We start from the raw sequence: 27,690 nt of genomic DNA on the forward strand, positions 1-27,690 counted from the left end.
GGGGATGGGGGATAATTTTGTCTGGCAAGCTGGCACAGACAGAACGTTTGTAATACAGTGGTACCTTGCTAGACGAATGCCTCGCTAGACGAAAGGCATTCGCTAGTGAAAGGCTGTCTCGCAAGACGAATTTTCCTATGGGCTTGCCTCGCAAGACGAAAAATTTCCGTGATTTTCCCCCCGTCAAACCGCTATTCCCCCTTTGGTGCTTCGCAAGACGAAAAATTCGCTATACGACAGCACTCACAGAACAAATTAATTTCGTCTTGCGAGGCACCACTGTACCGTGGTATGTTTTTCCCAATATGTTTTACAATATATTCAAGGTGAGTTTGGTAAAATGTAAATATGTATCAATCAATCTATCAAATCTTCATTGTGGTCATAGACCAGCATAAGTAGGGTGGGATACAATCATTTCAAATCTGTAAAACGTTTTGGAGAGCTAAAATTATTAAAACAGAAGGTATATATAAAAGACTGTAACAATCTAAAAGAAGCCAAAAGAAGGGTTAGGAGCATTAAATGGATGTGGAAGAGCATAAATGGTTAGTATGTAAGAGGCTACGACTATCAATTTACAAAGCACTCTGATATGAGTGTTCATTAAATCTAGTTTGTGGTGCAGGTCATCACCTGACGAATTATGCAGAACCTACCAACATTGCATGTTGTAGCAGGGTTGGTATCTGAAAGCAGCAGAGAGGTATAGAATTGTCCTGTGCGCCCTTGGGTACTTATGGAGTAGTGGGGAGATGAGACTAATATGGATGTGTCTATAATATTGGCACTGGAGAAGCACATGCTCTATTGTTTCTATTTGTCCAGAATCACAGGGGCATTGCTCTCCGAGTAAGCAATCTTCTTATAGTAAATATGAATTACTGATTATTGTTCATATCTCAGGTTGATGCTGGTTATTAGACTAGCATCACATTGAATAAGAATAGAATTTGTTATTAATGGATTGCCAGTGTATGTATAACGGTATGTGTTAATGAAACTGGACTAATTTTATTTCATTTTTATAAATGTGCATTTTTTAAAAAACAACAGCTTCACAATAACACTGTATATCTATTTTTCAATGTGGCATTTATTTTTGATATTTTGTATGCTCAGAGCAGATCCACTGGCATTAATGGAGCCAAGTTAGCCATGACCATTATTTCCATGGATCTGTTATGTGATCTATTATGTAATTGAATATAGTTCTATGATTTTTTGTAATATTTTCAGGTAGTTTAATTTATTTCCTATTTTTCATTTTGAGTTTTTACTTTACATGTGTTCAGTTTAGTGTTAAAATATATTATAATTCAGATGACTATATAATTTCACTTGGAATCAGCAAACATTTTTATTCTTCCCAAAGTGGGATGCTATGAGGTTTTTGTCGTCTGACATTGCAGCATTCAGTTAGGTCCAGCAATCTGGGCACAGAAGCAGAATTCACACACATTGCTTTATGCATTTGCATACTATCCATTCACTGAAATGTATGGATTGGTTGCATGCACAACAACTTTGTGTCTGAACAGGATCTCTGGATCAGGAGGAGTGTCAATGTATTTTGCTTTCACAGAAGATTATCAGACTTATTTGTGCATTGATAATTATGGTTACTTTTGAAATTATATCTCTTGATTTTCTTTCCACCATCACCAGCATCTGCTATCATGGGTCATTTGAATGCACTTTCCATCCTTGTCCATCAATGTGTACTACGTATGGAGACCGCCATTACAGAACTTTCGATGGACTTTCCTTTGATTACATTGGGAATTGTAAGGTTTACCTGGTTAAGGTAAGACTTTGAGGTTGTTTTTTTTTAAAAAAAAATGTTTTGTTTTTTTCCTAAAAAACCAACATACTACTTATTCTAAATTTTAAGTTGAATAAAGCTTGCATTAAAAGGTAAGACTAGTGGCATTTTCTTACCTGCTGCACTACCTCACCAGCCATCTCTGGGGGAGTTCTATCTTCAGAGCTAGTTAGAGGTATCATTAAGGGGTGGGATCAGAGAGGCTGGACACATTAGGCAGGTTTTCATCAAATGTCAACAAGTTGTAACCAGCTCCTTTCCCCCCCCTTCTGCAGAGTTCCTCAATTACTAGTTTATCCATCATCATAGAAAATGTGAATTGCTTTAACACTGGGATCATTTGCAGAAAGTATATTTTCATTAACGTTGGAAAATCATTCATAATATTTGACGATGACACTGGAGATCCGGTAAGCTCTAGCACTGCAGAAGGAAAGACACATAGGTATAACTGTACTAGGGGCTGCTGCCCCTGCTTGCTCTGTTCACCAACCCTGCAAGCCTACAAATGTTTGACACCATCTTCTCCCACACCTAACTATTGCCTCAATTTGCCTTGTGCTTGAGCCAGTCCTGGTACACATGTACATATTTCCCCCTTCAGTGCCTTTGTGTTTTGCACTGCACATACTTGCACCTGACATGAGGGATGTGTCGGTGTGTGTGTCAAGTGAGGTGATAAGCAGCATGCAGAGAAAATGCAAAGTGGACCCTGCACATTAGACATAGGTTCAAAGCAACCTCTAAGCATGCATAATGTAAACAATGGTTTCAAGCCAAGAAATGTCACGTCTTTTGAAAAAACAGACCCATATATTAAATAATATTAACCTAGAGAGATGTGCAGAAGACACTGAAGTGCTTGTTCTTCTAAATGTAGTTTACACAAGCTTTTACTGTGAGATGAGCGCAGCACCCCTTAGTTGCCTTTGACTGGACTTAACCACCCAGGAGTCCTTTATCTTACCTTTTACAGTGACCCATGTATTAATAACCATGAGACTGGATTGAGTCTGTGGGGCTGCCCTTAAAGCTGCAGCTGGTACAGAATGCAGCTGTGCGACAGTTCACTGAAGCAACCCACCATGAGCACATAAACCCCTAATAAATAACCTGTAACAAGCTGCTGGAGCATCCTACTTTGAGAAGGTGCCTTCTCCCATATAGATCTGCCCATTCACTGAGATGAGCAGATGAGGCCCTTTTGATGGTGCCACAGCTATCTGTGATCACTTTGTGACTTCTTGGATGATGGCCTTTATGGTGATAGCTTTACAACACTCTGCTTTCATTCTATATTAAACCTGACCACTAGTACTCAATACACTTAGTGCCGTCTCTCTGGATATTGTACTGCTGTGATATATATGAATGAAATGGTATAAAAATGCTTTAAATGAATAAATGAATATATGTGGGCTGGCTTTTCCTAACAGAGTCCATTGAGTTACCTAGACAAACTGCAGCAAGTACATATATGGAAAGCTGGTTTTTTCACACTTGTTCACTTTCCCAATGAACACATCACAGTAATGTGGGATCAAAGAACAACTGTTCATGTAGAGACAGGACCTCAGTGGCAGGTAAGAGCACTTTGAAACCCCATTCATTTCTCTTGGAGAGATTTAGCTTTATACTTAACAGTCTAGTTGAAGTCAGTGGGATTTCTAAGGGTTTAGCTTTGTCTAGAATGAGTTGTATATTTAACATATTAAGAAGCTTAGATTTATTGTATAAATGAAATATTGTAGTAAATAATGGGCATTGCCATATCTAGGGTGAAATACAGTCATATATTGCCCAATATACAACCAATAGTCGTAAATATTGAGAGTTGTAGTCTAAGAATATTTGAAGGGCCCTACTGGGCACTTGATTATATGCCTTTGGGAACAGATTTTTCTACAGGACTTTTGATTAGAAAACAAAATGCCACCAGCTGGTCATAATAACTTTGCCTTCTTTTTAGGGTGTGCTGACAGGATTATGTGGAAATTTTGATTCAAAAACAATAAATGAAATGAGAACTCCAGAAAATTTTGAGTTAACAAATGCACAAGAATTTGGAAGTAGCTGGGCAGCTGTAGAGGTAAATAATTGGAGTGGTCACTCATTCTATTTCACTACATAGTTCTTTATCATTTAAAATCAAGCACAAACTGCACTGTATGTTACTGGCTTTCATGTTCTGAATAGTAGTGCTAAACAATGGTTTGAAAACTATAATTTTAAAAGCATTACATTGTTTGTACTATTGTGTAACTTTGTTTTTATTCAAACCCCAATGTAGCTCTTTTTAAAAAAAATGACAATAGAAGGCATTTTCATAAGCTTTATGATACCTAAGTTGGAATTTCCAACCCCTTTGGCAAACATATAGCAGTAATATGCCACTTTCAGTACATGGGACCAGGGAGGAATAAGGGGAGCAACATGACCAAAAAAAAGTAGGCTTTTAAAGGAGAAATATATCAATGCCTCTTAAAGTGTGTGTGTGTGTGTGTGTTTGCATGAGTCCATATCCCAGCTCCACCCCAACTCCTGGTGACCGTTTAAATCAGGGTGGGCAGCATAGTGATAGTCATCTTACTTTAGGGGCTGGTAAGAAAATACTCTATACATATTACAGAAAGTTAGACATGGTGCATTCTTTTGTGGTTATAGGTGTTTATGCATGGGGGACAGTCAGTGTGCTGTTCAGAACAGCTGTGCTACACACACACACACACACAGAGAGAGAGAGAGAGAGAGAGAGAGAGAGAGAGAGAGAGAGAGGGTGCCTAGTGTATGTTACACTTCTCGGTTATTTTAAAAGTTAGAAAACCATACTGCTTGTAAGAAAATGTTCTCCTGGTTGATTATTTTGTTTTTGGATTCAGTGTGTTGACAGCTCTGACATTCGGCATCCATGCATTTTAAATCCACTCAGAGAACCATTTGCCAAGAAAGAATGTGGGATACTCTTAAGTGAAATATTTGAGTCTTGCCATCCAGTGGTAAGTACCGGTAGCTGCCAATGCATAATAACAATTCTTAAGGTTTTTAATGTATAGCTCCTGAATTCCATATTAGAATAATGTAAAACTCTGATCCTGCATTTACAGTTTGATCATAAAGTCTGTTGCATTTAGGATGCACAGGAAGAACAACCACAGTGACTACGCTAACTGGGTTCTATATGGCTACCTGTAAGACTGACCGTTCAGGAACACTAATGAGTTTGCAGTCCCCATCTGGAATTGTGTTGACCTGTGGAGGTGACAGTTCATACAACCAGTGTTTAAACACAAATTGTGGCACTGCATGCTCACCTACCAATATAGAGACACAAAATTCACAGTAAAAAGTGTTTGTACATGATCTTGGTGGAGTTCCAAGCTTGCTGGTAGTGGTCACATTGTGCTGACAGACTATGCAGTCTTCACCTGAAGCAATTAGGTGAAGCAATTCTTTTCCTCTCTTCTCATTCCATGATCCTGAGCAGTTACTACCAGTTACTGCTATTTTTAGAACTGCAAGGAAGATGCTCCCTACATAGAATAATCTTAACTGTGAAATGATTTATGTTTGCAGCGATCAGATATAGCAGCATTAGCACCAATACATAGCACAGTACAATGGTGTAGCATTGTTGACTGATGAGTTGATAGTGCCAGGAACAAGGTATTACCAAGTTGTGGCACAGGAAAGAAAAGAAAAAGATTAGTTAAAACTGGCACGGATTTAACAATTAAATATCATAAATGCCGTATATAAATGTTAGGAGGCCAATAAATCCCACGTATTAGTTCATATTTATTTTCTTGTTTACAATATAGAAACTTTGGTAAGGAGGCATGAGGCTCTGGCAGGGTCCTGGAGTCCTCCTATTTCTTTCCCAAAGCTGGAAAAGTGCTAACTAGGCTTTGGGAAGTAGGGAGAAGGACTCAAGGACCCTGTTCTTATGAAAGCCAAGTGCCCTGCTTACCTGTGAAGGTGTTATGAAAACTTTCCGCAGGGGCAAGTTGAGAGACTGACCCCCAAGGCGGACGAAGCCTCCGTGCCCTCTGGCTACTGGAGTCCAGGGGCACAAAGATAATATGCAATTGTTCCCCAGCTTGAAGAACAACCCACAGGGTGAAATATGACTCTTAGTCAAGTCAAGTGTCCTCGCTTCTTGGAGCTTGGTTTGTACTAATATCACAACAGAAAGCTGGGAGTGTCAGATGTTGCAAAACAACAGGGCATACAGTATACGAAAGGACATAGTGATGAACTTGTTTAATACAAATCAACAGTAAATGCTGCATGCCAGAATCCTTTGGAACTTGCTTTTTAGATATCTGTGGCTCTGTGCTGAAAACACGGTTGCCAATGTTTGTGTAGGTAATTATATGTTACAGTAATAATTATCTTCTTCAGGTTGATGTCACCTGGTTTTATTCAAACTGTTTGACAGACACATGTGGTTGTAACCAGGGAGGGGATTGTGAGTGTTTCTGCACAAGTGTTTCAGCTTATGCACATCAATGTTGTCAACAAGGAGTTACAGTAGACTGGAGATCTCCAAGACTGTGTCGTAAGTATGCTTAAATATTCTTTGCATGCGGAAATAGAATGGAAGAATTTGTGTCTGCACCCAGCTTTAATTATCGCAATGCACGCATTACTGATTTGCTAGTGAGAAAATCTAAGCATTCATGGATTCCCTTTTGTCACCTTTAAGAATTAGCTGGAGTGTGATGAATGGCCATTTTCCCTTCACTATGTTATAGTAACCAGAGCTGCTGTGAATCTTCCATGTGTACTCACAAAGATTCAAAACTACAGTCGGTGTTAATGTAGCGTAGATGTTAAATGTAACAGTCATGCCAATTATTATTATTTTATTATTCCTTTTGCAGAAGAAAATTGAACCGATACCCTGTTCTGTAGCCTTTTTACTACAAGGCCAGGTTTTCAAGCAATTCCAGTGCCAGGGATGGATCAGTTTTTATAGCTTCCTATTGAGTCATGGCAGTCTAGAAGTTTATCTCTTCTGCTGTCTTTCTCTAGAAATCACAAACCACTCAATCTCTGCCGGTCATCCTAGTTAAGTGAGCCATCCTCCCTGCAGTGAGATCCAGGCTTAGTGGAACATTGTTGTGTTGAAGGAGTATTGGTGCTTAAAGAATTCTCTCAACTGGTAGTGAGCGAAAGGCCAAAAGCTCTACCTTTTTCCCCATTTAAGCAGAAGTACAAGAAATGTGAATCATTCAGATTTCTTTCTGGCCTTTTAAAGTTCAGTTCAAAGCTGGGCAATATGCATTTCCTCTAGAAGATGCAAAAGTTGTTGTATTCACATCAGTTTCTCATCTCTCTGCAGGAAAGATGTACAAAGATGTATGACCAAGCTTATTCTTATCCACTAGAGGTCACACAAGGATAAGCATCTGCTCATTGCAGCTGACACTTCATTCTATATCAGATTTATTAGTCAGTAGTATGTGAGTTTTTAATTTGCCAGTCTTAATTTCCCTTCCCAGTCTGAATAAAAATGGAATGTGATTGTGCAAATATGCCCATATATTTATACAGAACATACTGCTAGTCGTGTTCCAGATTTATATTGCTCACTGTTTCCTTTCTTTCCTTTCCTTTAGCTTATGATTGTGAATATATCAATAAAGGTAAGCAAATCATGGGGAACTTCAGTGTTTTTCTGTCCACTTTTAATAAAATAACATCTTCATATCCAGTTTTATCAAAGCAGCATTCATTGCTGTTTAAACATACAGGTACGGTTCTGATTAACCTTGAAATTTATACCAGGATCAAATGTGGATCAAATTTATATCTGATCCACATAATTATTCCATACATTTGCACTCTCCATCTAATATCTCACATTCTGAACAGTATTTCTAAGGCAAAGGAGAGTATGAAGGTAATAAAAGAATGTAGTAGATTACCATCCTTGTTCCTCCTCTGCGTGCCTCAGCACTTGAAAACTTTCTGTGAGTATAGAGACCTGCACTTGCCACTTGGATATGACTTCAAGATTTGGTACAGGTGCATCATTGCTGGAATGGTCATAAAACAGTCAAGAATGGCCAAATCCAGAATTTTGCCTCCTTCTGCTTCTCCTGTTATTTACCTATAATTTACTATCAAGTTTTATCAAGTATCGTGTTTAATACTGTACCGTCTAATACTGCTGCATCATGATTCCATATCTTAGAATTACTAGTTACTACTATTTGTACTACTGTTTGTTACTACTACTACTACACCTTGGAATAAACATGTAAGAAAATAAACAAAACAAAATAAAATAGTTGCATTTCCCAGCTCGCAGCAGAAAATGTTCAGATGTAATGTGCAATTGCCAGAGATATGCTCTGTGTTTTTTCCCCCTGAAGGGCCTCAAGAGGGAGCTAATTTGCAAGCTTTGATAATTGTTAGTCTCTCCCTAGCTGTTATTACTGTATTCGGATTCATTATTGGTGTAAGAAATCAACAACGCATCACTTGACACTTTCAGCTTGTACATTTTCTTATATACTGTAGCTAAAAGGGTAGGACTCTCTTGTACAAATCGAAACTGTCCATGTTTGGCATAGTTATGTATTTTAGATATATTTTTATAGAGTCCAAAACAATCTTTAAAGCCTGAGGTAATGGGGAAATCTAAAGAAGTCAGGTTGAAATTGTTTTAGTTTTCCATTCCTTTAAGACTTCTTTTGACTTTTCCTCAGATAATATTGAGATTGTTCTAAACATATGAATGTGTGCAGTAAAACTACAATGAAGGTCTAAGGTCTCATTTTGTTGTGTTCCAGACAAGATGGGGGCTAAGCACCAGCTCCACTTCCCTCTGAAGGGATAGGAAAGGCTTAGCAAGTGGTAAACCTATCACCCACTTGTCTTCATCCTTCCCTCCAGATTAGTGGCAAGGAGAATGGAGGCATAACTAAGAAGTCTTAGGTAGTACTTTAGTTGCCATGAATTTTGATTCAATATTGCTTGAATATACTAGGTTGGATCCAAAGACTTCCTTCCGTCAATGGAAATAGTCCTTCCTTCAGGTTTCCCATTGGAGGAAGACACTTTCCATTAGAGGAAGGGATATTTGGATCCAATTCATTATTTTGCATATATTAGTGATTTTCAATTACACCCTGCCTTGTGATAGTCTGGCAGCACATTTCTATTGATAAGCTGCATGCTTTTTACAGAATTCACTATACCTTTTGATTTATAGTAGTTACTGAGCAATCCAAATGCCCTTTACAGCAGGCTGCAGTAGCTTGGGATGAGTGGAGGTTCCCCTCTGCCCAGCTTTCCCTGCTAAAACAGCCACTGTTGACCCCACCCCTTCTCCTCACTCAACATGCAGGCAGGTGGGAAGGCCATTGGAACACCCCTCCCCCCTGAATCTGGGCATGGGGCTGAATCTGGGGTGGGGCTGAGTTGCTCTGGTATCTGACGGATCCCAAACCAGTCTCACTGCTGTTATATTGACAGCACTGGGCCTGGTCACGGTGCTAGCCTGGGTCTGCAATAGTACATCAGATTTGGTCCCTGTCTTTTTCATGTCACATGTTTGGGGCACCTCAGCAAATCCTGTCTGCATAAAATATAGGTGCTCTGAAATAATGTGCTAAAGTTACCTAGGTCCATTGATTTCAATGGGTCCACTAAGTATGACTTAATATTGGATATCACCCTCTGCAATTTAATTTGATAAAGGTCTGCATGCTGGATTTGAGTTAGCTATTGTGATATGTATCTGGGGTGCTGTGAAAATATTTCACAGTTAGCCGGATTTGTGGGACAAATTAGCCCCAGATGATTCATGCTGTCTGAAGCAAAGGATCACAAAGATCCTAGGGGCTCAAATAAAATGTCCTTTAGGGTACATAAACCTCCAGAGCAAGTCCCTTCTCCTTTAGGTCTCAGGCTCAGGAGAAACAATCAACAGAATGTTACTGCCAACATCCAAAGGTAGCTCTAAGATATGCACAAGTCCAACCCTGGGCCCCTACTAGCTTTGGGAGGTAGATGACAATCTTTCCACAAGTCCAAGCTTTTCTTAAAACCTTTGGTGACCCTCCCTGCCTGCAGGGTCTGACTCTTGCCCTTGAATTGGTTCCATTTTTTGGTACCCAATGCATTTACACACTAGCAGCCCACTTTAATAATGGTTGTGTTTGGGGCGGAAGTGATTGTTTTCAGGGGTCCCCCCTCATATGAGCATTAGGGTTTAACATAGGGAAGAACATAGGGAAGAACATGGATACTTTCCTCCTGACAGAGGGAGAAGAGGTTGAAACAAATCATTTTTGAAGCTGAGCTTGAAAACATTGCACATCTGAAGAAGTGTGCATGCACACGAAAGCTCATACCAATAACAAACTTAGTTGGTCTCTAAGGTGCTACTGGAAGGATTATTTTTATTTTGTTTATGTTATTGCACACCTCTAACAGCTTTTACGTGACTCGTAGTTCTGATGTCATTTGATGGTGGTGTTTTCTTCGCCACTGTACAAACTGACCAATAAACATGTGCGAAAGAAGCATTTGTGGCATTCAACAGGAAATGTAACCTTGCCTTCTCTTGACAGTTCTGGGAAAGGGCCCCTACAAGCTGGTCAGCTTCTTGGACAGAGAAATTGCAATTGGAGCCAAGCTGCTGGATGGTTCTGTTTTTCCAGCAAGAGGAGATGCTATTGCTCCTGGAGATGCAGTACACTTTATGCTTACATCGGGACTGTATAAGCCAAAAGCACATGGTAAACTCACTATCATTGTAAAATATCTAGAAAATTAGCAAAGGCAATGCTCATTTCAGATGCATCTTTCTTTCAAGTACCAGACACAAAAAATGGGGAAATGATATTATTTTCATATCCCTTTTCAATGTCCCCCCCCCCCCGAGCAAGGCAGTCCTTACTTAGTAGGCAGCATGGGTTCTGGTTGCATCAGAATGTAGGAAGTTTTGTAGAAGGAGCATTAAACCTCACTCTACATCTATCAGTAGGTTCTCAACAAGAAGGCTGTCTGCCAAAATCTCTATCTAATGAGTGGATCTTTACAAGGTGATTGCTGATTTATAAATAGTCTGACACTTCAGCTTTTCAGATCAACAAATTTGTAGACCCAGCAGTCCTTATGTTCCCCTGTGGCAGGAACAGAGGTAGAAAAGCATGGGAGGAAGTCTGGTAACAGGCAGTCAGCTGTAGAATTGGTGAGGTACAAATGGTTAGGTCAGCTAAGTTCACATTATATTTGGTTGGCAGGTGGTGGGACTGTAGTTAAGTGGGAAACCACAAGTGTAAAGAGGTTTTTAGGATTGCTTCCAACATCACTTCTCATTATTTGAGTTTTTAAAATGTGTGAGTGAGCAATCAGATAACAGAAAAAGTGAGTGATATGTGAATGATGTGAGAGATGATTTTGGAGTTTCTTGATAGTTGCTTAGCCAGATATCTACTCCACTCTAGAATTGAATGTATGGTTATCTATACTTTACAAAGATATTTTCTTCAAGCATTTTTAATTTTTTTTAAAATTAATTTTTGCTTCCTTATTTAGAAATGAGAAAGCAAACAAACCAATCTGGTCTGTGGAGTGACTGGAACTTAAAAAAAAATCAAAAGTCTAAAACTGTTCTTGAAATGTAAGAAATAGAGAAATAACTAATAGAATGATAGTAGTGTAATAAAGGAAAGATTAAGGAAGCATATTGTTAAAAATTGTGTAAATGGCATCCAATTTGGATAAAACATAAGAAAATGAAAGCCTTTTGTTTATTTGCCCATTATTATCAATCTGACAAAGTATTGAATCTTCTGAAACAAAACTCTTATTTGAGTTCCTGCTGAGGTGAAAGTTCAAAGTGCCAAACTGAAGTGACCCACTGTCCAAAGTTGTGAAGTGGATTGCAAAACACCCCTTTTCCTGTATTGCTGGATTTTATTGGAAAATTAGCATATGGATGTTCACATATGCAGACTTTATTTATATGTTACGGCTTTATGTGGCTGTCCCACAATATCTTCATGTGGGGCAATAATGCTAGGTGGTCAGAGAAGGGCAGGCACACTCTCACTCCCTTCCATGTGCATTGTCTGAAGTGACTCTTTGAGTTCACCAATGCTTATTGAAACTTAATGAAATTGTTACAAGAATTAGCTATTGGTAGTTTACACTGGCATTGCTAGTTTTCTTGCTACTGTGTGTATGGAAGAAAATGCCAGTTCCTTTGGTGCAATTATGATTCACGCAATAAATGTTGTCATCTTGGAAAATTAGACAGTATTCTCAAGTAATGAACTGTGCATCACACAACATCTGTTTAACAGAGATTATTTGTTCTCTCTGCAGGATTTTTAAAGAAACATTATCCAGCCCTGAGGGGGGACAGTTGATTTTACAGTAGTTTTATGGTTATTTTAAGCAAAATAACACAATGTACAGCGAAATAATATTTGGAACAACAGATGCTCATCTGAGTCTCAGTTCTGTCACCCTATTAGAGAGCATTACTTTACCCTACAATTAAATCTGCTCTCAGCTTCTCTGTATTTAGAAGACCCGTTGGAAATTCTAGAATAAAAACATGGCTAACACATAGAATTGCCTGTTACTGACATGTTTTCTGGGATAAGGTGGCCAATTGATGAGGGAAAAACTGAAAAACAAGAACCTATAGTACAAATGTTGCTTTTTTGATATTTTTGTGAATAAGGGTTTGGTGGGAGCTATTTACTGGGCATTGTGGAGAGCAAGTTTAATGAAAATATAACTTGTTAAAAACCATTTGTCTTATGGAATTAGAATGTTCTCTGAAAAATGTAGTGTTTCGAAATTCCTCAGTCTATAGTTTCAGAAACTTCTCTGTTTACAACAATAGCCCTATTCAGTCATGTACTTAACAGGAGTGTGCAGTGGCCACAAGATCCGCCTTGTATCCATAGCATTTAGAAGCAGCCTGATCTGTTTTGGAACTGATCTATGTCATTCTGATTTGACTCATTATTCTGGTCCAACTCTGATCTCTTAAACCAGAGGTGTAATTTTTCCTCCTTTGACTACAGGTATAATGGGAAATCTAAAGATGGCTATAGCTTTTTCCTTTTCACATAAATGAATAAATTTGAAGGCAAAGAAGCCACGCCAGATTTCAGGCAGAGACATCCTGGGGATTTCTGGCAGAAAACCTTTATTTTTTAAATTAAATGTCTGGTTTTTTTTTCCTTTTCCTGACATTAGATGCAAACTGAAGATATAGCAACCCCTTTCTGAGAGGATGAAGCCCACCAGTTTTCAGAAAGATAGTTGCACCAGTTCTCCCACAAAGGCAGACTCTATTATTTTTGATTGGGAAAGTAGAAATCACATTCCTCCCCTAGCTTTTTTTTTTGGGGGGGGCATATGTAATCAGTTTAGAAATTGGTGACATGAGGAAGGTGTCTCTGGGTAAGAAACCTGCCAAAGTTCAGACAAGTAAGTGCAAGGGCTATCATGATCCACCTGTACCCCACCTTGTTAATGGTGCTGTCCAGCTCAGCAGCATGAAAGACTGCCGTAAATCAAGCCAATCTGCTTTGTTATTCACAGTACAGTACAGACAGATCTGACACATCCCCACCCCAGTATTTAGTCTTGTCCCAAAAATCACATGATTTTCACCACTTTTGCTGTTATCACATGGGCAAATAACTCCTGAAGCATGTATCTGTTCTGTGTGTCAAGACTCCCTGCACAAGTTAGTATCCTGAGGTGCAAGGAAACTTGACATGTCAGAAAGGCCGCCTGCTTCATAAGAAATGCCTCAACACAGTGATTGTAGCAGTGGGAAGAACTCTGTGATGTTGAACATCAAACTAAACAGGCACCTCCACAATACCTTCTACTAGACTTGCTCTCTCTTCAATGCCTAAAGATAGTTTGAGATAGTGTAGTAGCTTTGGGCTAAGCTGAGCCTAGCAGAAGCTGCCTGTGCTTTTAAAAAGTGTAGAAAACAGAATGTAGTGTGCTGGAGGCAATCTCAAAAAAACAAAACAAAACAAAACAAAACAAAACCACACCTCTGCTCAGCTCAGGTAATTATTTTTTGTTATTGCTGTTTGTTTTCCAGATCCAAACCTGGCTTCATTTGAATCAGCTGACAGACCAAATTATTTTCTTCATTTAGCTTCCAACAATACCTTGGTTCTCTCCAAGTGGGAAAGAAGTGAACATTTTCAAAACAGATCGACATTTGCCATCCACAAAAACACATGGCTTTCAGGCTATAGCTCCTTTGAGTCATTTGCAGTGCCAGGAGCCTTCATGCACATTTCTGCTGCTTCTGTGAATATTGTTAAATATCGCCACTCTGAGGCATTCAGACTTGCTACACTTTTCAAACTTGTTGGTAAGTACATGAATATGAATTGTGGTGGCTACATTTTCAAACTTGATTTTGGCATCCTTTGTAGGATATCATCTTTTATCATGCAATGTCTGATAGGAGTTCTCATAAATAACCAATCAATTTAAAACACAGCATCCTGGTGCTCAATTGCATGTGATTGTGATATTTCTGTAGTTTTAACTTGTTCCTTTAGTTTTACCGGGTTCAGAATATAACTTCATCCAGCTAGCAATATAATGTTCAGTTTTATTACAAATCAAGCACCATTCCCTTCCTCTTTTCTTCTCTAGCTTGAAATGTAAAATGAGATCATGTGCACACAGACCAGAAGTTCACAACCAGCTGTTTTGTAGGCACATGCACTGAAATTCTTTAGTGTTAACCCATTACTCTCACTGAAACTCTCATTTGTTGGTCTGAACTACATAATCAGGTCAGATAAGCTGCTTTTTGTTTACTGACTATATATTCTCTATTTGGGTTAGTTATCTTAATTACCTCTTGAGTATGTGGTTGTTGTCATCTGTCCCAACCTAAAAACCACTGCTTTTCCTGAGTGTGCTTCTTTTGGAAGAATGGGCAGTTTAGTTTCCAATTGTTAACTCTGCACCATGAAACCCTTGTAATGGTAAATGTCCAAAATACATACTTTTAATTGGAATAGATTGGTGTTATGGCAACATGATGTCTTCGAGAATCAAAATAATTTTAATTTAGATATGACAGCTACCCATTCAAACACTGAGCCTGTCCACAGATATGTGTAGATGATGGTTGACTTTGTAGGCTAATGTGCACTCTGATCAGTCCTTAGAGAATGTACCTTGCAGTCCTTATCACTGTATTGCTTGTGACATTTAATGCTGCTGTTATTCATGGGTCTTGAATTCGTGAACATTCTGAGGAATTACTCATTGGGGGATTCTATGGTCATTGGGAGACTTCATACTTAGGAATCATTAAGAGTTTCTTTGTTAGGGAGTCTCCACTGGTCCATTTTGGAATCTCATTGTGGTCCCTCTGACATTACTAGTTCAGCCACTTAACCCATTCCTAAAGCATCATCCCTAAAGATCAATATTTGGTAGAGTTTGTCGCCATCATCAAGAGCTCCCCCTATGTAGATTAACTGGCAAAGTAATCTTGCCCCCATTCCCTCAGTACCATATCTGTGTTTGTGCACTGGATTAAGTAGAGGTGTTCTGCCCAGTTCTGGGTCAGCCAGCCTCCTCCTTGCTGCCAATCTAGAGGTGGAATTGGTGCCATCAATATATTGATGACCCCTGCTGCCTACTCCAAATCATTTGGATGGCCTCTTCCAGAGACTTCATGTAGATGTTAAATAGCACTGAGGACAAGATGGAATCTTGTAGCACCCTATAAGCTAGTGGCCAAAGAGTTGACCAGCTCATTCTAAAACTTACCTTCAGTTGGCAACAGAACCAGCAAATGACAATGCTGCCTGGTCCCAACCGTGATAGGCAATCTGGAAAATTAATGTGGTTGATAGTATCTAGGGCCACTGAAAGATGTCACATTGCTAGACTAGGACTGTTACCAAGGCATTATCAATCCTAAATCTGGGTAGCAAATCTGCCTGAAAGTGGTTCAAAGAATCTATAACATCCAAGACCACTTGGAGTTGGGTTGCCAGCATCCATTTAGTTACATTGCCCCAAAAAGATAGATTAGTCAGTAATTGTCCAAGCAAGAGGGATCCAACAAGGACTTTTAGAATGGTGAGTGGTCTTACAACTGATAATTTTAGAACTGCAAGGACCTTATTCCAACTTAGCTAATAACATCTGGAAGCTTTTAACCCAGAAAGGCAAGACTGAAGCATGCATAGAGTTAGACCTAAACTTGTAAGGATTTTGTCCACATCCTCACACTGTACATGTTGAAAGGTATCCCTCACAATAGGACAGAAGATACTTTCAAATACATCTGCAGCTATTACAAATAATCTAGAGTCCAATACTGAACTGTTCAGCATTTATTGAGCTAATTGTATAGGGTATCTGTTCATACTAATATAATTAAAATATTCTTTTCTCTATAATCAAAGGGTAGAACATGAAATGTTGCAAAGAGAGAGAGAGAGAGAGAGGCTTTGCTTAGGCTAGTTGTACAGTTACCAGCACATTGATTTTCATGACAGAAAGGGCCAACTGCATGCCATGCAGTTTCCTGTTATCAAGGCATTGAATTAAAGTGTTAATAGTGGCATTGTGAATCTGCTTACATTTGGGGGCATGCTAAGATGAGATCCTAATGCAGCTGTTGGCTGGCACACTCCAACTTCACAGAAAATATGACAGAATTTGTCATTGCCAAATGCTTGTTGCCTCTTGACAAATTCCTTTAATCATGATGGTGCTGAAGATTGGAACAGCAGGATATAATGAAGCTAATGCTGTAACCAGGATATAAAGTGCTGGAAACATGCACCTTAGTTTGAACAAAACAAAAATGTTGTGGCCCTTTTTTTTTAAGAGGGAAATAAGAGGTTAAGATTTGTAGTAGACTGCTGCATTAGCTGAGAATTGTATATCTTTTTAAAAGTGTGAAGTCTTCGCCTTCCAGTCATGCCAAAGAATCCTATCTATGCCAGTGGAAAACTAAAACAATTTACCTCAGCAAGTGGGATCATATCAAATGATCATGAGGCATTTCATTAATCACCACATCCGAGGATTTGGGTTTCAGAGTTTTATAAGCAAAGAAACATAGGGCTTGAATCTTTCTCCAGTGTTCTTTCACAAGGCCCGACTTGCTGATACAGGATAATTACATGGTCTAAAAATATAGCAGCATTTGTTTAAGTTAATGGAAAAGTTACACCAGTTCTAGAGTGCAGAGGCAAAGGCAGATTGGGTTTCCTGCTGACTGTCATAAATGCTTTGCATATTAGATCAGAACTTTTCTAACTGGGAAATGCTATTCCTGAATATAAATATTGGGAATAGTATAATTGCTCCTTTAAATCCCCTTCACCAAAAGTGTCTTCATGAATAGGCTTGATGTTCTTGGAAGCATATCTAAAATATTTTTAAAGACCAAGAACCCCTAGAGAAAACCACTGTTTAATAAAGGTCATGTGAAGATTCTCAACTTGATAGCGATAAGCGTACCATAGACACCAACCTCATAGTGATAGAACACCTTCAATATAACAGATGCTGATAACAGAATAATGTTGTAGTTCTCTGGAGATATTTACTGCAATTATTTGGATTACTATTTCATTTCCTTAAATCTGTGAATGACTGAAATTTTCCTATCCATTTGTTTTGTGCATAATTAGCTAAAAAAGAAGGGACAAGGGTGGCGCTGTGGTCTAAACCACAGAGCCTAGGGCTTGCCGATCAGAAGGTCGGTGGTTCGAATCCCCCTGACAGGGTGGGCTCCCGTTGCTCGGTCCCTGCTCCTGCCCACCTAGCAGTTCGAAAGCACATCAAAGTGCAAGTAGATAAATAGGTACCGCTCCGGCAGGAAGGTAAACGGTGTTTCCGTGCACTACTTTGGTTCTCCAGAAGCAGCTTAGTCATGCTCGCCACATGACCCGGAAGCTGTACACCAGCTCCCTCGGCCAATAAAGCAAGATGAGTACCGCAACCCCAGAGTCGTCCACGACTGGACATAAGCGTCAGGGGTCCCTTTAACTTTAACTAAAAAAAACCACACAGGATATTCACAGAGGAAAGCTCTTATAATTAAACATACAATAAAGAGTCACTGTCACTGCATCCACCCTAGCTTCTAATTTCCAGGCTTTGTGGATCTTGAGCCAAAATGAGATAGACTTAAGTCTAGCCATAAACTGATGGGTTTTTTTTAAGTATTGAACTGAGCCTACAAGCTATGTGAAAGTTCCATCCTTTAAATTTGGTTGTCATGTTCCACAAAGCATGTGGCTGGACTGTAACCATTAACAACATAGCCCATTTATTTTGCAATAAATGGCACACAGCAGAAAGCATTAGATTCTAGGTACTGTGTATTTGTAACCTCTATTGACGTCTCTTTTATATTGAGGAGCCTTGTATGGAAGCCTTCTATGCACAGAAATATGTTTCCTTGTACAACCCTCCTTCATTATATTGAAGTGAATTGTTTTAGATTTATTATCTAGCCAACAACCTATTAAGTTTTTACCTCAAAGTATAGTATATGCCATGGGTAGGCCGACTAAGGCCCAGGGGCTGGATCTGGCCCAACCGCCTTCTAAATCCGGCCCACGGACAGTCTGGGAATCAGCGTGTTTTTACATGAGTAGAATGTGTGCTTTTATTTAAAATGCATCTCTGGGTTATTTGTGGGGCATAGGAATTTGTTCATTTTCCCCCCAAAATATAGTCCGGCCCCCTGCAAGGTCTGAGGGACAGTGGACTGGTCCCCTGCTGAAAAAGTTTGCTGACCCCTGGCCTACAGGATCCCATCCTAAATTATTGTGTATGAATGAATGAGTCATGCTTAGTATAAATGAAGTATAGGCAATTTCACTCATTACTAGCTGGAATCCTTTATTTTTGACATTTCAGCTTTCCTTGTGTATATGTTTTTTACACAAAGGTAGCCTACACTTGAAACATGTTATACTGACACTCTGAAATGGTACAGTCTAGGAACTGTGCTACATGATATTTCTTACTTGTAGGAAAGCTCCCATGAATAAAAATTGTAATGTGAGAAATTGTTCTAAATATGACTTGGAAAGAAATTTATCTCTCACTCTGTTTGTGTTCGTGTGTGTGTGTGTGTGTGTGTGTGTGTGTGCAATGCCCTTTCACAACATTGCACAGGGAATTACTTTAAATTTTTTAGAGGTATCAATACCATACTTGGTCCATTTAATATTGCATTGTGTACAGCCCACACTCTGTCACCCCAAAGCATGCAACCATTTGGAGATAAAACTTCCTAGGAATTAAAATGCTCTACTGCTTGTGAAGAAAGAAAGCACTTTTGCGTGCACTTGAATCTCAGCTGGGATTGCTGTATACTATAAATAAATAGTATCAGCAACCTAAGTTGCTGTGTTTGTAATATGAAAACATTCCTTCCAACTGAGACAAACGTAAAGGAACTCAGCACTGGATCACCCAGAGATGTAAGCCTCTTCAGTTAAGTGCAATGTGAGGACATTTAGGGAAACTGCCTTATGAGATACTGAAAAGTCCATCAATGTTTTATGTAGTCATTAAAATTAAGATTTCTTCTTGCTGAAAACATTAGATTTCCAACATTTGTCTGTTGTATAACCTTCTATGATCCAATACCTGTGGATCAAAGCACTGCCTACGTTAGGCATCACTCATTGTGGAATGCATAAAATCAGTTCAATAGGTAGTGATCATTCAATGCATAGAGGTCTAAGTAAAACTAGAATATGTGTGGGTATACACATTACATTAAAACTTTTAAATTCTATTTCTAGATACCAAGTTTAAATTTCTAGCTCACTCAACATGTGAGTGGCGCTATGATGTTTGTGCAAGCCCTTGTTTCAAAACATGCAGAGATCCTTTGGCAGAACGCTGTCAAACTGTTCCAAAGTAAGTCTCTACATTATTATTTTTTTTAAATTAACAACATTATTTCTAATAGTAACTTCAGGTGGCCGAGTGCCTCTCAATTTGGAAACATAACAGGTCCATCTGTAGAGAACTGTGCAGTTTCTACATACGCAGGAGAATGCAACTTTGTAAATGAAAAGAAACACAACACATTTTTAGCAGCTTGGAACTACTTTTGAATTTCCAGATTGTATGGAATACTTGCAGCAGTTGAGCCTGTGGTGGTGGTGGGGAGGGGGGGGGGGAGAAAGGGCACAAAGCAGAAGTGGGGACAGCTTTTTCAGCCCAAGTGGGGGGGGGCAGACAGCAGTGTGAACAGTAGTAGGTGAAGAACAGAAGTAAAAACTTATTAAATATAAAAAACATAACAGGGCTCTCAGTCTGAATTACCTGTATGAAGGAAGGTAAGATGCAGATGGCATACTGGTAATTCAGACTAGGAGCCCTGTTGTAATATGGAGCGATACCATTTTCTAATTAACGTTTATAATTGTGCAACTTATCTCCCGCCTGTGCCAAAAACATTTGTCCATCTGACTGAGCTGCCTCTTTCCCGTCCTTCATTCAATACTTCATAATGCTTCTTGGCCAAGAGGCCTAACCCAGCTAATGTTTGTTATCCCCTTTCCCATACCCCTGGGCACCACAAATTGCCATACCAACTAAGAATACCTTGTTGCATTCTCCCTGTCTTTCCTCCTAAGTAGAACTTTCCCCCACTTATATGGAATAAAATTATGCTGTAATGGAGGAAGCAGCCAGATTCATAACTACAGTATAGTATTAGAAAAGTAGGAGTGCCGTCCTGAGCAGTAATTACACTGGCCAAGTGTAATTCACTACAAGAGTAAGAGAGATATTTTTCATATGGAAGAGGTAAAGGATACTGGTCATGACATTGACTGTATGCATAATCCCACTTAAAGATGTTATCAATAACTGGCATTGACTTCTGAGATTTAGAATCACACCTTTAATATCCAGTGGCCTGGACAAAACTACCTCTCCAATCGCTTCTGTTCTTGCCTCAGCTTTTCCATGCAAGGCAAATTTTTGGAAGGGTTGGTATAAACAAACAAGGTACACAGTTTTGTACAAGCATGTAGAGGCTTTCTGCCAGTTCTAAATGGAAGTATTCATCATTGGAGAAGCATATGTTTTTGTTCCAAAGGTTACATCACATTGTTCATGAATCAGCAGGATGGCACATTTGTCAGCCACAATGTAAGCCTATCACAGAAACGGTGACAACAACCTGACATTTCTGCATCTTAAATGATTAAGAAATTAATAGTGTAATTCACAAGCATTTAAAATAGCTTGACTGAAGTGCAGACTAAGACAGGTTTAAGTGCAAGTATGCCTGTTCAGGTGTTTTGTCAACTGGGCTCCTAAGGATATTATTCAATCCCTTTCCTTCATCTCCACATGCTGTTATGTGAATAGTTACGATTACTATTATTTATTTATTTTCTCTTTTAGAGTGGAAGGATGTGTTCCTATGTGTCCTTCACATATGGTTCTGGATGAAGTCACTCAAAGATGTGTCTATTTTGAAGACTGTACGTAGAACACATTTCATATTACATTTAGATAAAATTCAAAATACAGTGCTATGATTCCTTTCAGTATCTTGTACAGGCTTCAGGATCTCGATCGTGGGCCTAATAACACCCCCTTCCCACTTCTTCCTAACCATTGCAACTCCCTTGCTAGTTTAGTTCAATTCTGCTTTTGTAGTCTCTCAGCCACAGCTAGCTTTCTAAGGGATCTAGGAGGAAAATGCATGTCAATCCCCATAATATATCATACTTAAAATCTTCTATTCCTTGAAGAAGCTCAGGATAGCATGCAAAGAGTTACCCCATATCCCCCATAAACAATACTGTCAAGTAGGATAGGCTGAAAAATATTACCTAGTTAACTTCATGGCTGAGCAGGGATGGAATTGGGTCCAAGTCCAACATGCTACCCACTATATGACTTCCATTAGTTTTCTTCTCACTGGAGTAGCCATATATGGAAATATGTGTTACTCCGGAAAAGGAACTGCCTGGGAATAAGAACATATATTCTGAAGGTTACCTTACTTGGTATACGCGAAAAGTTGTTGTTTTTATCTGAAGCCTTCACAAAATACGTAGCCAGTCATAGAAATCATTACATTTACATTTTTTGTGATGCCAAATTAGGTTTTGAAACATTAAAATTGAACCAGGCTTTTCCCATTTTAAAACATAATTTCCTGACCAAGAAGACATGTTAAAGTTGGCAATTGTTTCTTTAATACCTGTTCTTCACATTTATTCCTTTTGGTGCATATTTATAAGCCTATATTATTACAGGTCCGGAAAGTAGCATCCATGTTTGTCTTATTTCAGGCATTGAACCTACAGCTGATGTTCAAATTCCATCATCCACTGTAAAGACACGTACAACGTCTGGGGCTCATCAAACTTCTGCAACAATGCTGAGTAAAGAAATAACTTTATCTCCTAGGCCAATATCAAAGGACAGAGAAACAACACAGGCATTCAAGTGGCAATTTACTCCAACTAAATTTTCTTCTCTTTCGTTGCCAAATATTACAGTTTTAGCCATATCTGCAACATCAAATGCTTCAACATATTCAGTTTTTGGTACCAGCTCAATGCCAGTAGTTTCACACCCAGTATCTGATGTTAGCGTCCCTTTTTCTGTTCCTCCACCTACAACTGTGGCAGTTACGGAGTCTTTGCCTGGTAAACAGACAAGTAGTACAACAGTCCCTTCTATATCTATAGCAACTGAATCAGAAATTAAATTAATTTCTACTTCACCTATTATTGTGCTGCCATCAATGCTTACTGTTGCTAAATCACCAGCCATAACTAAAATAGCACTGGATACAAAAGTAACAGGTACTCAACTTCCCCCCACAGAGGTAACAGAAAGAAAACTTGAAGGTATTACAGAAGGCAAGATTTCTTCAACATCAAAGACAGAAAGAACAAGTCAATTTTTTACCAAAGCCCCATTGCCATCTTTGGAAATGTCTTCCTATGCCCCCACAGTGAATCAAACAACAGACAGAACAAAGCTGGGTGTAAGTCAGCTGACTTTAACAGATGCAAATATCACTGTAGCTCCATTTTCTACTTTATTTACTGCTTTATCAACAGTGAGGCCTGTTGGAAAGCCAATTCCTTCAGAAACAACAAAAACAACAGTTGCTTTAATCAAAGAAGGGGTTAAAACCACATTTATTACAGTACCTCCAGCACTAACCCAACCCACTACCACAGTCCCGACACATACAAGTGGTTTTCCAGTTTCTACTGCTAAAAAGGAAATAGCACAAACGACATCAAGCATTATGCATCCACCAACTACCTTTTCTCATTTATATTCAGCTACGACTCTAAGACGTAGTACTTCTGCCAAACTACCTGGAGTGCCTGGTACAACTTCGTCAACTTTAATAGACTCAAAAGAATTTTTAGAGACAGGATCTACAAGTGCATATTCACCATTTATTCAACCGAACGTGACAGAAGCAATGACTGTTCTGTATACCCAGTATCCCACTTCATCACACGCTATGACAGTTACACCCCTCTCTACCAAAATAAGTTTTAAAATGACAATTCTGCCAGAATCAGTCACCGATAAAACATCAACGGAATACAGAACACCTTCGACCCTGGAAACTACAAAAGTGAGTGTTTTACCCTATTCTATTGGTGTGACAAAAGTGGAAACAGCAAAATCTGATTTGACAAAGGAAGCTGCAGCTATGGGTGTCCTAGTTCCATTGGTAACTAAAAAAATTGAACCAGTTCAAACAACTGAATTTCTGCATCCTGTGACTGATACAGAAAGTGTGATATTGTACCCTGGCACAGCAGAGTCAGAAAAAGCCACTGCAGAGTCAGAAAAAACCACTACAAAAAAACCTTCCATTATTTTGCTTCCAGTGTCCATTTCTACAGCAAAGAGTCTGATGGCATCATCACCTGAAGTGCGAGTTACCAGTGCTGATACTCATCATCCAATAACAGCAAAGTCTACATCATTTTTTCCAGAGTTTCCTCCTACTACAAAGCTGCTAAGCACAGTTGCTCCAGAATTGACAATAACAGAAGCTTTAGGTGCCACTGATGCTACTCTACGGCCACACTCTGAACTGAGCAGCCAGCCATCAACCATTAAAGAAGTAGCATCAACCAAAGTAGTATCAACCCTCTCTTCCTCTATTACTCTTCCTCTAACAACACTTCCTACCACACTTTACCTGGCAGAGAAAACAGTTCTCCCATTAACACAAAAAATACCTGAAATAGCAGCCACTGCAGGGCAGCTAATTGAGATAACACAACCACCCATAACTTCCAAGGCTACTTCTTCTGTTCCTACTTCTCCAATGGAAATGTTTTCTTCCAGTATGAAAGAAGAATCCACTGTTCCACATTTTATCCCCCAAACGACAGGAAAACTTGATTATTCACCACCTTCTAAAGATAACTTAACAACCAAGGGAAGTACTGCAGCCTATCATTTTCCAGTTGAACTGTTGAGAACCAGTATCCACCCCAAAATTGTTCTTAGTACAACAGAGTCAGCAGCCAAATTTGCAGTGCCCTCCACATTCCAGAGTACTCCACTACCAGTGATTCCTCCTTCTGCTGTGTCACTTACTTCAGTGTTTTCACCAGAAGTTCCTTTAACAAGTGAAAAGAAAGTAACCCAAACAGGTCTTTTGCCATTGTCTACAATAAAAGAAGTAGTGGAGTTATTTCCTACTGAAAAGTCAAAACTTGAGCTCTCTACCACAAAGAGAGCACTGACTCCTCCTCAAACACTTACAGCATCTAGTACTTTATTTCATGAATCAGAACCAGCATCTCCTTCATTGTTTATACTGGAAGTACCAGAAACCTCAGCTGTGAGTCCAACAGACTCACAAGAGGTGGCATTTTTAACACCAATACAATCAACAACGTTTACACCTATGAGCAAAAGTGCCACAGAGAAGATTTCTGTTTTGTCTAAGCAAGTGCCACTTTCCACCATTTCTTTCATTTCAACACTCCCTGCGTCTAGAGTGACACCAGCTACCCCACATTTAACAACCACAACTGAGTCAGCACCCCTTGGAATCAGTGGTCTCACAACACGGAGTGTCACTAAACCATTAGCAGAAAAAACAGCAGGGATAAAAGAATCCATGACAACATCCTTATTTTCAGTGCCTTCCATTGCTTTAGAAACAAAGAGCATCACTTTGTCAGAGACTGATGGGCAATTAGTGGTTACAAAGCTTCCTGTATCACATCCGCCCACTGAACATTCATCTATCTCTCCAGCTTCACTTGGTTCTACTGTCCTAACTACAATAGCCAAAGAACCGTCTGTCACGGAGATGTCCACACCTTCAACAAGTTCTTCGCTGATACCACCACTACATCCAAATGCTACAGGAGTCATACCAGTTCCCACATATTTATCAGGATTAACCACTGTTGAAATGGTCTCAGGAGTTACAGCAGAAGCTTTCATGCCATCTAAAGAAACAGCAACACCGCCAACATGTGTAGTGAGTACAATAGATAATTCCCCCCCCCCCCAACCATGTGAGTGATTTCTGTGTCATATATATATAACACTTGGGTCTCATTTACTGGTGGATATGAAATGAAGGTGGCTTGGCTCCTAACTGCTCATGGAATGACATATATTTGCCTCTTTATCTCACTTTGTGACATGAAATTCATCTCATCACAGTGGCCTGCATTGTGGTATAGAGATGGAGAACTTTCAACAATGTAAGTTACATTTAGGAAGTCAGAGATTTAGCTCGGATTATAAAACTCACTATCCTCCCACTAATCTAGAAGTTGCTTTGTATGTTTCAAAAATAATTTGCAAGATATAATTACAGATTCTAGTTATCATTAAGAATTGATACATTGATAAGCTAGTCTATTAGGGCCATGCTTGCCACTAATCTGTATTTAGCAGAACATTTTTTTTCCTTTTCTTTTTTTAAAAAGCCCTCACTATGCTATACGTTATTCTAGCCATTATTGCCATACTATTCTCCAGGTTCAATTAATTATCAAAGGGGTAGATAACAAGGTAGTTGTGTATGGTGTGACTTCTGCAGAAAATCTGACTGTTGTTTGCTCTGATTCAGCAATAAACATGTCTTGCCAATACTCATAAGTGTCAATTAGCACAACCACCTGAAAAGGCAGATTATCTAGTGACAAAGTTTATTACATCACCTTGAGTTTATAAAGTTTATAAGCTTTAATTCTAGATATTTTACAGACCATCTCCTTTACTGCATGATCTGCATCTCTTTGACCAGCCTCTTAATATTTCTCTCCATGTGTCCAGTTTTTCCTTTTTATTATATTGATTCATTGCATTGATCTGTGTGCCATTTGAAAGATTTCATGATTCTGCTTTTCAGTGATACTACAAGAATTGACTTGAAAAGGGCATTCAGTAGTTTGGTATACTGAACTTCTTGTTTTCAGTGAATATTTATTTATTGAATATCACTGTATTTTGATAAGAATAGTAACCTATGTTTTCTAAATATGTCTTAGCCAATCACAGAGAATGAGTGCATAAAGCACATTTGCTTAGATGGACAACTAATCCAAGTTAACAAATCACAGAACTGTCCATACAATACAACACAACCCAGCTGTGGATTTCTTGGATTTGGTGTTCAGATTAATGGAGATAAATGCTGCCCCAAGTGGGAATGTGCATGTAAGTTTTATCCATACTGTATTTATTTTAAAACTGCATTACTTTGATAGTTTGATTACGCTAAAACATTTGTGTAAATGGAACAGATAGTGAGGATTTATACATGGGCCTATTAATTGCTGACATGATACAGATAGAAAATATTTTAAAGTATCGATTTCATAAAAAGAAATAAGCATCATCATCTACCACAGTACACTAAAGAAGCAGACTAAAAAACAGAATGACTTATGTGGGATGTTGGAAGTCCAAAGAACGAGAGAATAGCCATGATCCCATTACTGCAAATAGTTGTTTCCAAGGACAAGCAATAGATTTATTTATTTTTTAGGACAGAACACCAGCAGCAAAACATGTGACCCTTAATGCCTGTAAATACAAAAATGGTTGAAAGATCCTTTTTCAGAAGGACAAGTTCAGATTCATCTGTTATGTAGAGGCTTCACACAATTTATGTAATGGGTTGGATCCAGAGTGTCCAGGAGCGAGTCTCACTCCTGTTTGAGCAATGTGTTTGGCTAAGTTTACTGCAATATGCTCTATGTAGGGTTCCCCTTGTACTTGAGCCAGAAGCTGCAGTTAGTGCAGAATATTGCAGCACGGTCACTGACAGGAGAGAGGCCTTGTCAGCATATAACACCTGGGCTCAGAGATTTGCACGGGTTGCCGGTTGGCTACCTGAGTTCAAAGTGTTACTATTAGCACATAAAGCTCTTAAAAACTTACCTACAAGATTGCCTTACCCCACATGTGCCTCCTTGACCAATTGGCGGAATTGTCATTACAACAGGGGCCAAATAATACCCATTCCGCGTGTGTAAGAATTCAGTTGTTTAGTGTGGCATCACCTGCACTTTGGAACTCACTGCCTATTGAGATCCAACAGGCACCTTCACTGTGCTTTTTTCAGCACCTGCAAAAAAAGGGTTCTTGTTTAGACAAGCCTACCTAGATGCATAGCAAGTTGGGGTGATTTTAATATGTTTTAGGATTCTCACTTCTGTATGCTTTAAAGCAGGCAAGCCAAACTTGGCCCTCCAGCTGTTTTGGGACTACAACTCCCACCATCCCATCATCCCATCATCCCTAGCTAACAGGACCAGTGGTCAGGGATGATTTCCCCCTCTATTTTATTGTTT

The 27,690-nt window shown here is 39.1% G+C and overlaps 1 protein-coding gene across 3 annotated transcripts in view; it reads left to right on the forward strand.

The window, feature by feature from the left end:
* The window catches only part of OTOG (otogelin), a 95,706-nt gene that overhangs the window by 39,236 nt on the left and 28,780 nt on the right, over positions 1–27,690 (forward strand). For 2 of the 3 annotated variants that reach the window (XM_033153782.1, XM_033153792.1), the window contains 13 exons: positions 1,669–1,807; positions 2,101–2,235; positions 3,262–3,408; positions 3,795–3,914; positions 4,705–4,821; positions 6,227–6,383; positions 7,447–7,473; positions 10,411–10,578; positions 13,929–14,207; positions 19,648–19,765; positions 21,269–21,348; positions 22,168–25,361; positions 26,383–26,551. In XM_033153782.1, coding sequence (XP_033009673.1) covers positions 1,669–1,807; positions 2,101–2,235; positions 3,262–3,408; positions 3,795–3,914; positions 4,705–4,821; positions 6,227–6,383; positions 7,447–7,473; positions 10,411–10,578; positions 13,929–14,207; positions 19,648–19,765; positions 21,269–21,348; positions 22,168–25,361; positions 26,383–26,551 — 4,850 coding nt within the window. The remainder of the gene's footprint in view (positions 1–1,668; positions 1,808–2,100; positions 2,236–3,261; positions 3,409–3,794; positions 3,915–4,704; positions 4,822–6,226; positions 6,384–7,446; positions 7,474–10,410; positions 10,579–13,928; positions 14,208–19,647; positions 19,766–21,268; positions 21,349–22,167; positions 25,362–26,382; positions 26,552–27,690) is intronic. The other variant, XM_033153799.1, reaches the window with a different exon arrangement.

Source organism: Lacerta agilis, chromosome 1 (genome assembly GCF_009819535.1).
Source record: "Lacerta agilis isolate rLacAgi1 chromosome 1, rLacAgi1.pri, whole genome shotgun sequence".
Taxonomy (NCBI): domain Eukaryota; kingdom Metazoa; phylum Chordata; class Lepidosauria; order Squamata; family Lacertidae; genus Lacerta; species Lacerta agilis.